General features: G+C 43.0%; 1 protein-coding gene across 2 annotated transcripts in view; it reads right to left on the bottom strand.

Moving 5' to 3' along the window:
• Window positions 1-181: 181 nt before the first annotated feature.
• Window positions 182-15,168, bottom strand: part of LOC109518107 (protein tyrosine phosphatase non-receptor type 14) — a 35,274-nt gene continuing 20,287 nt past the window's right edge. The window contains exons 4-19 of one of the 2 annotated variants that reach the window (XM_019873756.1): window positions 14,005-14,072; window positions 13,857-13,927; window positions 12,852-12,939; window positions 12,688-12,776; window positions 12,510-12,597; window positions 11,256-11,338; window positions 11,105-11,165; window positions 10,089-10,167; window positions 9,522-9,988; window positions 8,181-9,431; window positions 7,056-7,196; window positions 5,544-5,762; window positions 2,850-2,978; window positions 2,530-2,764; window positions 2,268-2,431; window positions 182-1,733 (exon numbers count right to left, since the gene is read on the bottom strand). In XM_019873756.1, the coding sequence (XP_019729315.1) occupies window positions 1,605-1,733; window positions 2,268-2,431; window positions 2,530-2,764; window positions 2,850-2,978; window positions 5,544-5,762; window positions 7,056-7,196; window positions 8,181-9,431; window positions 9,522-9,988; window positions 10,089-10,167; window positions 11,105-11,165; window positions 11,256-11,338; window positions 12,510-12,597; window positions 12,688-12,776; window positions 12,852-12,939; window positions 13,857-13,927; window positions 14,005-14,072 (3,362 nt within the window). In that variant the 3' untranslated portion in view covers window positions 182-1,604. The remainder of the gene's footprint in view (window positions 1,734-2,267; window positions 2,432-2,529; window positions 2,765-2,849; window positions 2,979-5,543; window positions 5,763-7,055; window positions 7,197-8,180; window positions 9,432-9,521; window positions 9,989-10,088; window positions 10,168-11,104; window positions 11,166-11,255; window positions 11,339-12,509; window positions 12,598-12,687; window positions 12,777-12,851; window positions 12,940-13,856; window positions 13,928-14,004; window positions 14,073-15,168) is intronic. The other variant, XM_019873755.1, reaches the window with a different exon arrangement.

Here is a 15,168-nt window from a genome sequence, read left to right as displayed (position 1 = left end):
ATTCGAGGCATCAGATTTCAAAATATCTTTTTAATAATATTCTCCAGTTTTAACATTGGCCTATATGAGGAAAAAGTGTTTTTGGCGAGTTGTAATGCGTTTTAAAATTATGTTTATCTACACGTTGCCAAGTCAAGTGAGTCCCCTCCACACATAAAATACTTAGTTGACACCCTAATACAGAAAATAAGACTTTATTGCATTACAAGCAAGTACACGTTTACGGGGACGAGAAGAAAGCAGTGAAAACACATATACAAAACATATGTACACGCACCAAGACGAAAGGGGGATTAAATAGGAACAAACAGTGGAATGCCGCGTGACAAACGAGTGCAATAAAATACTTGAGAGAGCAGAAAGCTTATACGGACAAGAATTGATATATTTATGTTTATATATACATTCAAATATATATTTAAGAAAAACGCATGCATAGTTGAACAGGTTGCGGTATTTTTGATAGTACCAAGTCATGAACGATTAACAAATTTTCACACAATACATGTGTCTGTACAAATAAAAATGTTATTTTATAAACATGTTGAAGGATAAATACTGACTCCAGAGATTTCAACTAGGATAAGTGTGGAGCTCTCCATTTAAGGCACAATATTATGCTATTTACAATGTGTGTGTGTGTGTGGGGGGGGGGGGTTCAATGGACTCCTTGTACTTTTGGGAGGTTTCTTACAAATTGTTGAATTGTTTACACCCATAGCCCACCAAAAAAAACAAATGAAAAATTTGAGGAACTGCTATGATGCTCATGATTTATCATACGAAAAATATTCACAGAGCTTCACCTTTTTCCATATTTACCCTTTGGATAGTTTTTGTTAAGCTCAATTTGTCAGCCAGCATGAGGACAAAGGATGCGGGCTGGGCGTGGCCGCTTAAGAGCGCCTCGTTGTTGGCTGTGAGTGCATACATAAGAGCAGCCAATGGGTCAAATTTACAAGACATTTATTTTTCACTTTACAGGGACTTGAATATATTTGAAACATTTTCAAAATAACATTGGTCCTGTTTGCTATTGAGTATTGTATGTAGTATGGAATTTTGAGGGGGGAGAAAAATTCATTTATTCCGCTATGGACAAAGGGTGTAACAAGACAAAAGTTGCAAAAAGGGAAGCGCTGTGAATATTTTGTGAATGCACTCTATTTGTTCAGAAATTGAGTGGACATATTGAAATGTAATGTGGGTGAGCACAATGTTGAGACACTTAAATAAATATAAAAGGAACAAGAAAAACATTTGCTTCAATGTGAAAGTTAATATTTGAAGGTTTTTTTTTTTTTTTTGGGTCACACAACTGCTGTTCAAACATTATCATTTATCGATACATAGTGACCTGAGGGGAGGGGTTATTTACATAACTCCAGATGGGGGAGGCATAATATCACTTTGCATTGATAGGTTTCAGTTAGAATTAGGTAAGCAGTGATATGGCGCCATCTTGTGGCATGTTAATTGTACACAGAGTCCATTAGAGGGATGGCTGGCAACTATTTGAGGAAATAAAACCGTTTTAGCAGTTTGAAAATGAAAAATGAATCAAATGTAAAAAGGTGGGTGAGGGTGTGTATTCTGCCGACACTTCAGATGAGGCGAGAGTTCTTGAGGAACTGGATGAGGACCTGGTAGACAAACTTATACTGCGAGATGGTCTGGACCATCAGCATCCTCTGCTGCCTTAAGCCCGAAAGCATGGTGGGGATCTCCACGGGCTAAACATGACGACGACAACAACAACAAGCGGCGTTTGCGATCAGTTGCAATAATAAGCATCAAATAAACGTAAGGACACACACGTTAAATTAAAATATTTCCACCATCTGCTTCCAAAAAATGTAAATACTTATTTTACTTACTTTTCTGTTAATATACCAATGCGGAAGATGGTCAGTGGTTGGATACCACACAGATGCTACCCATTAGCTTGTTTATGGTGTTTCGTATTGTTAGCATGAAGCTAAACAGACCCTCCCCGATAGCCGATGCTGGAGCTTTTTGGGTTGTTTTAAATACACAATTTGCAATCGGCTTTGTTTTATTGCTTCAAAATAACCCAAAAATGATTACTTATGACACAACGTTTTTGCCAGGCTTCGAAATGAACATTTGGGTTTTAGTGTACATATTATACATAAATTAGGGAGGAGGTCAAAATGATCCTGGCCTGGAAAAAAAAACATGTTGCTATTTCTCTTATATTGATATAAATATGTTTCGGATTTTTTTGTTTTAATGAAAGTACCAACCTCATTGTGCTCCAGGCAGCTAATCATTAACTCGGTGAGAATAACGACGCCGGTGCGACCCACTCCTGCACTGCAGTGCACCACCACTGGTGGGTTTAGGCTCTTGGAGGTGTCCAGCATAGAGTTGGTGTGCCTCCTCACTGACTGGATCTCCTCCAGGTAGGCTGAGAAGATATGATAACAAATAGTAATTTAAAAAATGAGATGAATTTCACAAAAAACAAAAAAAAAAAAAAAAGCAAAATGGAATGTGGTCACCCACAGAGGAAGCCCTGGACATATTCTGGGCAGCCTTGCTCAGGCCAGTCGGTGTACTGCAGGTGCCACACGGTTCTCTCCTGGCCCGACAGCAGGTGTTTGACCTTCAGACCTGTTGTGGCGTAGCAGCCCGAGTCGGTGCGGAACTTGGTGGTCACCTTGAACTTGCCGTGTGTGGCCGAGTTGTGCTTGGACCCCAGCTTGGGCCAGTAGCGGTGACTCTTGGAGCGCCCGCCCTCCTGGAATCAGGCGCAAAGGGGCGACAGTCAAACATAACCGCACGCACATGTGAGTGTGTGTGTGTGTGTGTGTGTGTATATGTACCTCTTCGGCCGTAACCATGGCGATGACATTGACACCCTGTTCCCACACCATCTGCCAGAAATCGCCGCAGGTGTTGGCCAGTGGGCCCTGGGTGCTGATGTAGTGCCACTCCTCCCCTCGGATGGTCACCTGCCCACAAAAAAAAATAAAAGCATTAATTTCACCCAAATTTAACACCACAAAATACTCAAAAGAGTTCAAAGCAAACATGAGAAATCAGCATTTAGCTGCGATGCTGCAAGGAAATTGAATCAGCTGCCAACAGAAATGAAGTCCGCCCCAAGTGTAACGGCTTTAAAATTCAGGTTAAAAAACTACAATGTTTGTTTTTTTTCACCATTTGAAGCATTTTACACTAGATGTTTCCAAAATCTCATCCTTTTTGTCTTTACTTTGCTTTTAAATGTCTTAAATTATTTTGTTTGTGTGCGTGTTTTTTTTTCCCCTTTTGTTTTGCGATGGTATTAAATTATTTTGTTTGCAAATGCCTCATAACAGATTCATAATAGAATTCATGTAGTGAAGTTGAACTGGCTTTGGGAGCTGAATTTTCGATGAAGAAAAAAAAATGGACAAAATAATCCTAAATCGAGATTTCAAAGCAACATGCTAGACTTTGTGTCTTTTCAGGCATGGCTTCTTGAGACTTTTTTTGCAGGTCCACTCATGATAGACAGCCATGCCGATCAATTTAACGGATTTCCTGTGTCTTTTTGGGCATGGGTTCTTGACAGTACATAGTTTGTAGGTTTGCATATGACAGACATGCCTACCAGAATTTGGGTACCCACGTGAAACTGACTCCAAGAAAAAAAATGGGTAAATTGACACCAAAATGGCTACTTCAAATCAAAATGACAGATTTGCTGTTAGTTTTCAAGAATGAGGTCCTGAGGCTTTTTTGTGGGTCTACTGATGATACATACATCATATCCTGTTGCAAAGTGAAACCGTCTTTCTGAAGATGAAAAAAAATGTACAAAAAGACACTAAAATGGCTACTTCAAATCAAAATAACAGAGTCGCTGTTAGTTTTCAAGCATGGGTTCCTGAGGCTTTTATTGTGGGTCCACTCATGATACATACATACATAGCCTGTTGCGAAGTGAAACTGTCTTTTTCTGAAGATGAAAAAAAAAGTGGACAGAAAGAAACCGTAATGGCTGCTTCAAGCCCAAATGACAGAATTGCTGTCTGTTTTTGGTTGTGGGTTCTTGAGACTTTTGCTGGTCTAATCATCACAGAAAGAGCCACCAAATTCTGCACCCAGCCTGCACTTTTGTGATCTGGACTAAATAAAAAAAAATGTGGAAAACAATCCCCAAAAAAAAACCCACCACTTTCAACCTGTGTAACAGCATACTTGGACCCGTAAAAACCAACGCGTGACTGCAAAAATTATTCCAAACTATAATGAAAGGCTTTTTTGTTCATGCGTGCTCGCTGCTTTAAACAACACGGTAAGAGGGTTACGCAGGGTCGTGACCGGCGCCGATCACACCAAACGCAAACTCGCGCGCGATGTGTCAAGCGAGGTGGGCAAGACTGAGCGGCTCAGATGGACTTAAGAGGGTTTTAGTATTTGCGAGCGCATTCCTGGCGAATTCCTGCGAGCGCTTTGGAGCTGAAAAGGTTTGCCGCCTTTCATCTTTTCTTTGCTCAAAGGCCACCACAAGAAAGACAAAGCGAGAGAAACACGAGCGTGTTGTGAAGCCTTCGCCCTTCATGTCCGCCGTGTGATGTGGTCGTCACACAAGTCCCCGTTTGAGACGCGGAAGGTGATGAATGAAGAGCGACAGCAAGAGACTGGAGGGCGTCATTGAAGATGTTTGAAAAGAGCAACACGAGCACGGCTTGGTACCGACTCGGCTCCACTTTTTTTATGTCAGGTACTACTTGTGCTGCGGAGAACAGTGCCACGAAATGGTGGAAAAGTGGAATTATGTCGAATGTCAAACGAGAAATGAACCGCTCAGGATATTTTAGAAAGATCGGCTCCAGCTCACCCAGACACAAACACCAGTGAGTGAAATCTATGGATTGATATTATTACCTGGCTTCATGTATTTTTCTTCAGTATATTCAAACATATACAACATAGATTGATTTATGAGTGTTTGGGTGAGAAAGGAAAATGTCTCAAGGTCTTACTAGAATGAACGTGACATTTTATTTATTTGTGTAGGTACTTATTTAGGTAGAAGTAAATTTGTACACGTCATTTTATTAAATTGATAAAGATTTTGGGGGGAAGAAATTTCAGTTTTTGGCTAACATGAAGATTACACTAATATTTAATTTTGATATATTTTTTAATAAATCAAATTTTTATTTTGTATTTATTTTTATCAAAACGATTTTTCTGATTTAAAAAAAAGTCCGGATTTATTTTCATTAATGTAATTAATTTATTTCAATAAGTATAATATATCAAATGTTTTATTCACTAACTTTCACAATTTAAAAACATTTAAAATGAAGTTTTTTTTCTTCGAGGACAGCTATTTGTACTTTTTAATCGCAATTAAAAACTAACTGTAGTTCAACAGATTTTATAAATGTTATTTTTCATCTTCAAAATAAAACAATGCCCAAAAGCACTTCCTAAGAAGTAGAATGAACACCTGCGAAAGACGAATTAATCGGCGAAAAGCCGACTTGTGTCCCGCCTGGCACCTAACCGTAATCACCCACCTTGATATGGGAGGCGTTGATGTAGCCCGTGTTGTTTTCCTTGTTGGGCACCAACTCCACTCGGTTCTCCTCGTACGGAACCACGTCGCGGAAGCGGTTGCGCTCGGCGTTCTCGGGGAGCGTGGCCGTGGTGAGCGGGCCGTCCGCCCTCTTTTTGGGCACCTGCTCGTACTCGGTGAAGACGCGCTCCTCCTCCAGCTTCAGCTCCAACGTTTTACACTGGCCGGGTCAAGAGAAAGACCAGTTAATAACATGGACTGTGAACTAGCTTCATGCTAACCGCTTCAAGCTAACCTGAACTAAACTTACTGCTGCTACTTTGCCCACACTGAACAGCAACACATTCAACAGTGGCTTCACTGTAATGCACACGTGTATTTGGGACTTGTTCCTCTTTTTTATTTATTTTTTTCTGCCGATGTCCATCACTGAGGCCAGCTCGCATTCTTAGCATACCGGCGAGACCCCGCAGGCGATAAAGCGCCGGCGTGCCACGCGTTCCGCTGCCTACTTAGGGCTTGTCCCTCTGAGCTTAGCAACGGTGCGGACAAAGGCCTCCTGTCAATGGCCCGCACGCCAACGCCATTCAGTTTAATGATATTACTTTTGTATACTCAATTCAGACATTTATAGGACACACAGTATTTATGTACTGTATTATATACACTGCATTTGTATGGCAGGGTTAAATTTATATTCAATCACACAGTTAGATTTGTGAGTTAAATACAAGACAGACAATTATTGCTTTCTTTGAAACGTTTGGTTACTAAGATTGCACTTGAAATGGAAGTTTTATGAAAAACAATTGTGATTTTTATTCATCCATTTATCTGGAGCGCATCTCCGGGAAGCAGGCTAGTTTTGTTCGTGTCACTTAGATGCTTGTTTTTCATTTGGATATTTTTATAAAATAAGAATAAATTACTTCATTTGATATTAAAGCTTCATGTGTATTTTGATTTTTTTAAAATGGTATTTAAAAATGAGGGGGAAAAAATACAATGACTTCATGTTATTTTTGGTAATTGATTTTAGATATAATTTGCAATGCATGTTAAAAACTGAGTTTATTTTCGATTCAAGTTTTTGCAGATTTAAATGTAATAAATAAATTTAAAAACCACTATAAAATAAAATGTACTGACTTTAAGTCATTTTAAATCTGCATTTATAATTTACTTATGAATTACTTCCATATTGCATTTCAAATAAGCACATTACAAAAATCGCCTCAGTTAACAAAATACAGTTGAGTAGATTTGGTTGGGCTTTTTTTTTCTCCACGTTTTCAAAATTTTGGCACATCTGCACAATCTATTCAATTCAAAATGGTATCACGCAAATGAGCCTTTGTGGAAATAAATTCTGCTTGTTTTTCATTTATACTGTCTGAGTAAAACTTCAATATGTTTATGATAATTGTTGCGTTCCAGTGCCATAAAATTACTTTCATGAACACTAAAATTTGAAAGACTCCAAATGAAGAAACAAGAGCTGAGGTGGTCTTACCCGCTCGTCGGTGGCAGTCTTGGCGCCGTCGTCCGTCGGACACTCAGGAACGGGCATGCGGGCCACGTAGAGGCCGTTGAGGGCGGCCATCATCAGCGGCCGCTTCATTGAGTCCACGGACATCTTCTGTCTCTCCAACGTCTTCAAGAAAGAGGAGAAGCCTACCGTCATGCTTGCGCGTACAGGAAACATAACGTTAACTCGCTTCCTAACGTCTTTGCCTCTGACACACATTGCCCAGTCGGGTCCCTCCTGCCTTCTGCGAAACAGGATTACCTTTGCTAATCTCTGACGCTATTAAACCCTACAGGAGGGCTCCAATCTTGCCTCATCTCAATTTCGGGACACTCAAATAACAAGCATCCAAGGTGACCTCCGGCTTTGCATGTTCATTTGACTTGGTGGGCAGTACGACTGGATTCAGCACAACAAAACGAATGAGACCTTGAAGATGAAAAGACAGACGACCCCCCAACCCCCCGCCGCACCTCACCAAGCATAATCTGGGGGAATTGAGGAGGTTTTAGCGAGCCTGGCGGGCTCAAAGTCTAGTGCTTCCCTCTTTGGTGCTGAACGGCAGATTATTGCTAATCAGGAGCTGGGGTACTACTTAATAAACAGCATTTTGGGGGGTGGGGGATTAACCGACGGCGGCCTGGTGGAAGAGTGGTTAGCACGTCGGCCTCACAGAACCGAGGTGCAGGGTTCGATTCCGGCTACGGCCTTCCTGTGTGTAGTTTGCATGTTCTCCCCGTCCCTGCGTGGGTTTTTCTCCGGGTACTCCGGTTTCCTCCCACATTTCAAAAACATGCATGGCAGGTTAATGCAACACTCTAAATTGTCCATCGGTGTGAGTGTGAGCGCGGATGGTTGTTCGTCTATGTGTGCCCTGCGATTGGCTGGCAACCGGTTCAGGGTGCCCCCCCCCGCCTACTTCCTGAAGACAGCTGGGATAGGCTGAGGCACACCCCGGACCCTTGTGAGGATAAGATGATCAGAAAATGGATGGATGGACATACGACTGTGTTATCGTGCCTCAAAGAATGTGTAAGATTACAACTTTTTACCCCAACAAAACTGCTGAAATGACTGAGCTGCACCTGTAATAAGCTGGTAAGGTCTTACCCTTTGCGCTATCTCCCTCTCCACGATGCTGTCCTCCAAGGAGAACATCTCTGACACGGGCCTCTCCTTAACCGGCTCCTTCCTCACCCTCTCCTTCACACTGGTCAGGTCCGGTTCCGAAATAGATGGCCCCAAAACGTTGCCGTTGATGCCGCCCTGATCCCCTCGTGTCAGAGTCCCGCTACCCCCGCTCCCGGGTTCACCGTCCGCGGGGTTCCATCCTTGGGGTTGGATGGTATCCGTTGGCACCTGGGTGCCGTGTGGCGGTGAATTGTGGTTGTGGTGGTGCGTATGGTTGTGAATGGAAATGTTGCTGGAGGGTCTGGGAGGGCCCGGGTACTCCGGAGGGGGCTTGTTGGGCAGCTTGGCCAAGGCGGCCTGCAACTGGGCGCTGATGCTAATGTCCTCATTGAGACCCGGGATTTGGACGTCCAGCTCTGGCCTCTCTTCCTCCTCTTCCTCCTCATCTTCATCCTCCTCCTCCTCGCTCTCGCTGCTGTGGATGAGCATGGTGGCGTTGGAGAGAGTCTTTTGATGCTGGTAAGCCACAGGGGGTGCCGCTGGGGGTTCCTTCTGTGAGGGCATCGGGATGGGCAAGTCTTTGGATTGCGAGGGAGGGGGTGGCGGGGAATGACGCTGGGGCGCTTGGGCCACCGGCTGAGGGGGCATCACGTGCTCCCGCAGCGTATTCCTTCGATGAAGAGGAGCGTTCATGCCCTTCATCACCATGCCCTCCATCCCGCCGCCTCTCATGCTGCTGATCACCTCCATGCTGTGCCTCTTACCCAGGGCGGAGCGGTGCTTGGCCACGGTGGTGGTGAGCGGCTCGCTGACCTCCTGCAGGGATTGGTGCACCACCGCCGAGCTGTCCGGTTGGAAGGTCTTGACGGACAGCTGCACCATGCGGGTCACCAGCTCCGGGCTGCTGCCCCCGATGCAGCGCAGGCGGTGGCTCGCCAGGTCCGGCGTGCTTGTGGCGGGCCGGAATGCCGTGGAGGGATACGGCGGCGGAGGTCGCGATATGTGATTCCTCATGATGTGAGCCGTCGCGGCGTAGCTGCCGGCGTTGCTCCCTTGTTGTTTTGTATTAGCCAGCTCGGGTGTGCTAACCGTGTGAGAGATTGAGCTTCCCACGCCGCCGCCTCCGCCGCTTCCTCCGCCTCCGTTGATGCAAGGCGAATGACAAGCGCCCTGACTACTAGCTGGTCCTCCCTGAAGTGGGCCATGAGACACTGGCTTGCTGTAGCTGATCTACAAAGCAGACAATGTGTTTCCTCATCATTGTGAAGAATAATTAGCATGATCAGTGCCTTCGCATGAAATAGTAGATGTTTTGCTCACCTGCGTGTAGGGTCCAGGACTGGGTCCCAGGCCATGATAAGGGCCCCTCTCCCTCATTTCAGGCTGGCTATAAACCAGAGCCTCCGGTTGGCGATAGGCGCAGGCGTTACTAATGTTCAAACTGCGCAGCGACTGGCTGTGGAGGTCGTGATGAGCGTGCAGCATGCGCCGCTTCTGCCGCATCACGGCGTCGTACTCAGGCGTAGGCCGGTAGGACGGCGCGATGATGGCGCTGTGCCGGTGGCTGGGGATGTAATCCGGGCGCATCAGCTCGCTGCCCGGGATGCTGAGGTTGGAGGACATCGGCGAGGGCGGCACAAAGGTTTGCGAGTGGTTGAGGGAGCTCAGGCTGGGGCTGCTGTACATGCTTCCGTTGGGCAGGGTGCCGTTGCGGAAGGGGAAGTCCACCTGGCAGTGGTCCAGGCTGCTCTCGGACTTGTAGTAGGGGTCGTCGTGGAAGATGCTATCTAGATGGCGGAAGGGATGGGAGGACAGCGTCACATAAAAAGCAACCTTTATGAATAATATTTAGACAGTGGTGTGGGTGAGGGTGCGTGCGTGGAGTACCTTGAGAGCTCTTTGTGTCTTGGTAATGTTCTCCATACTGGGAATGCATTGTCTGGAAGTTACAGGACTGCGGCCGCGGCTGCAAAAAAAGCACATGTTAGAATGGCGGATGTGTGACAGAAGACTAACAGCGCTATTTCTTCGTTGTAAACCTGTCAATAAATTATCATTGTGACATCAAAAACCCTTTCTCCGTAATTGATTTAAGTGTCCAACAAGCAAAAAAATTAGGTGTTTTCGAACATTTTTTTTTTCATTAATAAAATGTTTTCTCATCTTATTGATCATTAACTCATTCACTCCCAAAGACGTTTTTTTAAATGTCTTTTCAGACTTGGTCTGGAATTGGCTGGTACTGAATGAGTTAACCTGTGCTTTGGGTGAAACCAAACCATAATCTCCTGGGTAGAATCATTATTTTTATTTTTATTTTTTTTGGTGAAAGAAGAGACTCTTCTCTCTCTTTTGGTAGGTTTGATGCTTACTTTGTCATGAAACACAATAACTCACCCGTGAGTCACAGTCAAAATGCTCGAAAACGGCTGTCGGTGAACAAGTTCCAATATTTTTTTTTCAATCTATATTTAAATTTAAAGATTCCATTCATGGTCCGTCTTGATTAAGACATATTAAGAAATAGTAGCCCTCAGTCGGATGACTATTCAGTTCTCCGCCATTATACACACATTGTTAAATTAGCCACACCGGATCTATTTTTTTTTTAAGACTTATTTATCCAAGTTGGAATTGGTTCAATGCAACATTTACAACCTATTTGTGGCCAGCGTCGAAAACAAGCAGTGCTTGTGATTCTGCACACAGACATTTGAGAGCATTCTATTCGAGCCAGGGAAGGAGCCATTGTGCCGTATTTAGCGCCGCCATTGTCGAGAGCCGGCGGCAAAGGAGACGCGCAAATCACTGGCTTCATTCACGCCGGGAATCACACGAAGCAACGGCCAAAAATAAATAAATAAAGGGAGCTAGACTCTTGACTTCTGATAGGCTGAGAGTACCAGAGAAAGGCGGTGCGTCCAGGTGGGCCTTCTCCTGATTGGCGCAGGGGAATGAGTGGGCCTAAAGAGACATAAGTGACGATGAAGATGAAGGACGGGGCAGCAAACGGCTTTGCGCGTGTTTTGGCCTTCAGACATCCTCGAGACTTACTCTGCGCAAATCTTGTTCTGTTTGTAGAACTTGTGTCTGGCCGTGAACAGACGAGCGATGTACTTGGCCATTTCCATATCCTCCTGTGCCCCAAAAGACAAAACATTCATGCGGTATTTGACACTTTCATGGCGGAATGTTGTCCTTGGGTGCTCTCACGGGCCGCAACATTAGGTACACCAACACGTTATCTAATACGATACAATACAAGTGCTCTATGGAAAAGTATGCCTTGATTTGGGTTATAATGCTTAGCAAAAATGGTTTCTAACACGCTTGTCTAATACATCGGTTACCTTATTTAAAAAAAAATTAACTAACTAAACTAACTTCAGTGGTCACATAATTAATTGACATTTTTTACACTATTATTTATTTTGTGAAATTCAGTTCAAAATAATGTCGACCTGCGTGCGTACTGGAAAGTGCAAATGTAGCGATGAAGACTGCATTTGTATTCGAATTTATTCTACCAATTTTTATGGAAAATAATTTTTTTTTAGTTCAGAAATTAACTTTGTAAACGTTGTTCGGAAAGAGGTATTAATTTAACAATACGCATCGATGATTTATGAGATTTTGGTTACCTTACCTGAAAATAAAAATGCATATATATTTTTAGCTGTTACATATCAGCTTATGTCTTCATGTGTTTTAATTTTATTTTGACTCGTTCATCACATTAAGGCAGTTACATTTTAAATCTGAAATTTGAGTGTGCTAATTTAGGCCGTACTGACATTTAATAAATTTTGAATGATAATAATTACAATCATTTTGTAATTCATATTTAATAGTAATCCCACTACTTACAAGTATTTTTTTTTACAAAAGCAGATGTAAAAAAAATTAAACGTAGATTAAATGACATATATCAAATATGACAAAACAAGGAAATGCGAAATTCAACCCTTGAGAAAAAATGTTAAAATGGTTTGCATTCTATTTCCATTAATATATCCAAATTCGATTTCATTTGAGAACACCATCTGCAAATTACTTTATTTCTTTTCCTACTCTAACTATTTTTATAATTCAACCTGCCGAGCTCAATTTAACATACAGTATAATCGGTCTTGAAAACCTCAAGCAAGATACATCACAGCACATCTATGCTAACAAACGATCTAAAAATCAGTCTTCAACTAAAATTGTCATCTTTGCAAATCTGAGATTGTTGATGCCTTACACAGGTGTACCTAATCAAGTGTGCATGCTTTCACGGACACACCCTTGGTCAGACACAACACTCACCAGGTGAAAGATGATCGTGTCATCGCGACTTGTTATCTCCACTGTGATGGCCGACTTGTTGTGCGCGATGGTGCCGATATCCTTCCACCTGTTGCACACACACAATTTTTTTTTCCCTGCCCCCACACACCACTCCAATGTGATGATGTCGCAACGGGTCCAGGATGTAAAAACTCACCTGTGCAGCATGATAGATCTGCCGTTTCTGTGCTTGACAAACACACCGATGAAAGACATGCCGATGAAAATGTCGTTGGTGTAGTTGTCCTGCACGTAAATGTGAAATGTCAGAAGAGAACGCTTTTCAAGTGCAGGACATTTTTGGGGGGTTAGACTGTACACCTTAGCGGCGAAACTCTCCTGGCCGAAGCCGTCCAGTTTCTCGATCTCCTTGATGTACAACAGCTCCGCTTCGGCTGCCTGCATTCGACTGCAAGCGTAACACAAGACACAAAAAATCGTAAAGTTCTCAACTGAAATGATGAAAAACAATTTAACGCTTTCCCTCCACAATTGAGTCCAACAGAGTTCTCAGTCTTTGCACATTTTCAGCAGTGATTTTCAAACATGTATAATATATTGAGAAATAAATCTTTGAATTCACTTAAAAAAAACACATACATTTTGAGATAAACTGTATTTAAGTATTTTTAGTACTACGTTCTAAGTCGTGAGCACAGTATTTTGTTTCGTTTGCAGCACAAAGTGGGCATTAGTGGAAACACTCTGAAGTGGTTTCGATCCTATTTGGCAGGCAGGTCCATTTCTGTTAGCCTTGGTTGCTCTCAGTCTCCATATACCCAAATGTCATATGGCGTCCCACAGGGTTCAATTTTGGGGCCCCTGCTGTTTTCGTCATTGCTGCCCCTGGGTTCCATCTGAAGAAAGCATGCTCGTTTCTTTCACTGCTATGGGGATGACTGGCAGATCTGTCCCGATAAGCAAAAAAGACACTTTGTCCTCAACAAGTTCCAGTGACCCTTGTACATCTCACCCTGTTGCCTTGGAGGGGGCCCAAGGTGTCCTTTTCTAAAGCCACCAGTCTCAAATTTGGATTTTAAATTGGATACTGATTTTAAATTCGACCAGAAAATTGAGCCTTTCAGTCCATCTTTAAAACTCAGCTTAAAAAATATTTTTATTCTTTGACTTTTGACTCAGCATGCAACTGTGTTGTTTTGGTGTTTTACTGAGTTTACTCTTTTTATGTTTTTCATTCATTGTTTTAGCTGTCTTTGTTTTTGTCTGGTATGCAGTCTATGTACAGCACTTTGTATGCAGCTGCGGTTGTTTTTAAATGCTCTATAAATAAAGTTGTGTTGAGAAACTGAATGAAAATGCTTGTACCAGTGGCTCTTGTGCTCTTCTGCAACCTTCTGCGTCCACTCCTCCAGCACCTCGTCTCCATTAGGCCAGTTCTAGACGTTTGAAGAGAGTTGAAAATGATGATGGGAAGGGCACACAAGGGCACAAAAAAAGTTTTAAGGCTACTCACCACTGGAAAAAGGACATACTCCCGAAGGAAGTCCTGAGACATGAACTGAGTGAAGTCCCCGAAGTCGGCTGGAAAGCAACAACATTGCTTTTGTTCAAACTTTCCCAGAAAATTTTCCAATTTTTCTTTATTCTTTCTCTAACTGGCCAAAATGGTGACACATTCGTACTTCAGGATTATTACAGAAATATTTGTGCATGCCTATTACAGCCGAAAATATTACTAAATAAAATGATTGCATTTTTTGATAAGTAAATTTTTCCAAAATAAATTAATAAGGGTTTTGAAAAAAATTGTATCGGCCCTTTTTTTTTTTTTTGAAAGGAGATTTAATATATTAAAATATAGACATTTTCTTAAAGGGGAAGCCAATGCAATTTTAGTTTTTTTTTATTTTTTATTTTTTGCAAGTATATGTTCTATGCAGCCCGACAATTTTAAACACGCATTGTGATGAATACTGCATATGTGGATTATGATTTAAAACTGAAAATCATGAGGGGGGCAAGATGAAACAGTTTTACGCTTTATTGATAAAACACAATAGCATCACGGTTGCTCGTAGCTTGGGCTCTGTTAACGACCAATCATGGCTCAGCTTCAGAAAACCAGGTGTTCTAGTAGGCTTTCTTAAGTTTTTTTTTTTTTGGGGGGGTGGGTGTCAGAATTCCTCCCACCTAGACTAAGGCCTCGAGCTGAAGGGCCCCAAAAGATGATGTCGTCATCACCGTGCTTTCCTCTTTCGTGAATGGGCCGGCGTTGCATTTGCATCAAACTCATTTTACGCAATTATGACTTTTCCCACCCTCCCTTTCCGCTTGTAACTACTACATGTGACAACACAGCAATAGTACTCCCACTTAAGACACCTTCCGTCTACAGTGCATCCTAAGCAATGTTTGTAGTAAGCGGATCCTCGCCTCCCTGTCTGATAACTGTCTTCCTGCCGCAGGCCAAGACTAACCTTGGAGATGTTGATAAGCAAACTGTCTGTTTACATTCCCTGCGGAGATACAGACATCAGCCCGGAGTGTGTGTGTGTGTGTGTGTGTGTGTGTGTGTGTGTGTGTGTGTGTGTGTGCGCGCGGGTGTGTGCAAGAAGTGACCACACACACACACAAGCGCGCGCGCACGCACCCACTTGGCCCACCCAGCATGAAATAG

Source organism: Hippocampus comes, unplaced genomic scaffold (assembly GCF_001891065.2).
Source record: "Hippocampus comes isolate QL1 unplaced genomic scaffold, H_comes_QL1_v1.1 scaffold126, whole genome shotgun sequence".
Classification (NCBI taxonomy): Eukaryota; Metazoa; Chordata; class Actinopteri; order Syngnathiformes; family Syngnathidae; genus Hippocampus; species Hippocampus comes.
This window is presented reverse-complemented; position numbering and strand designations above follow the sequence as displayed.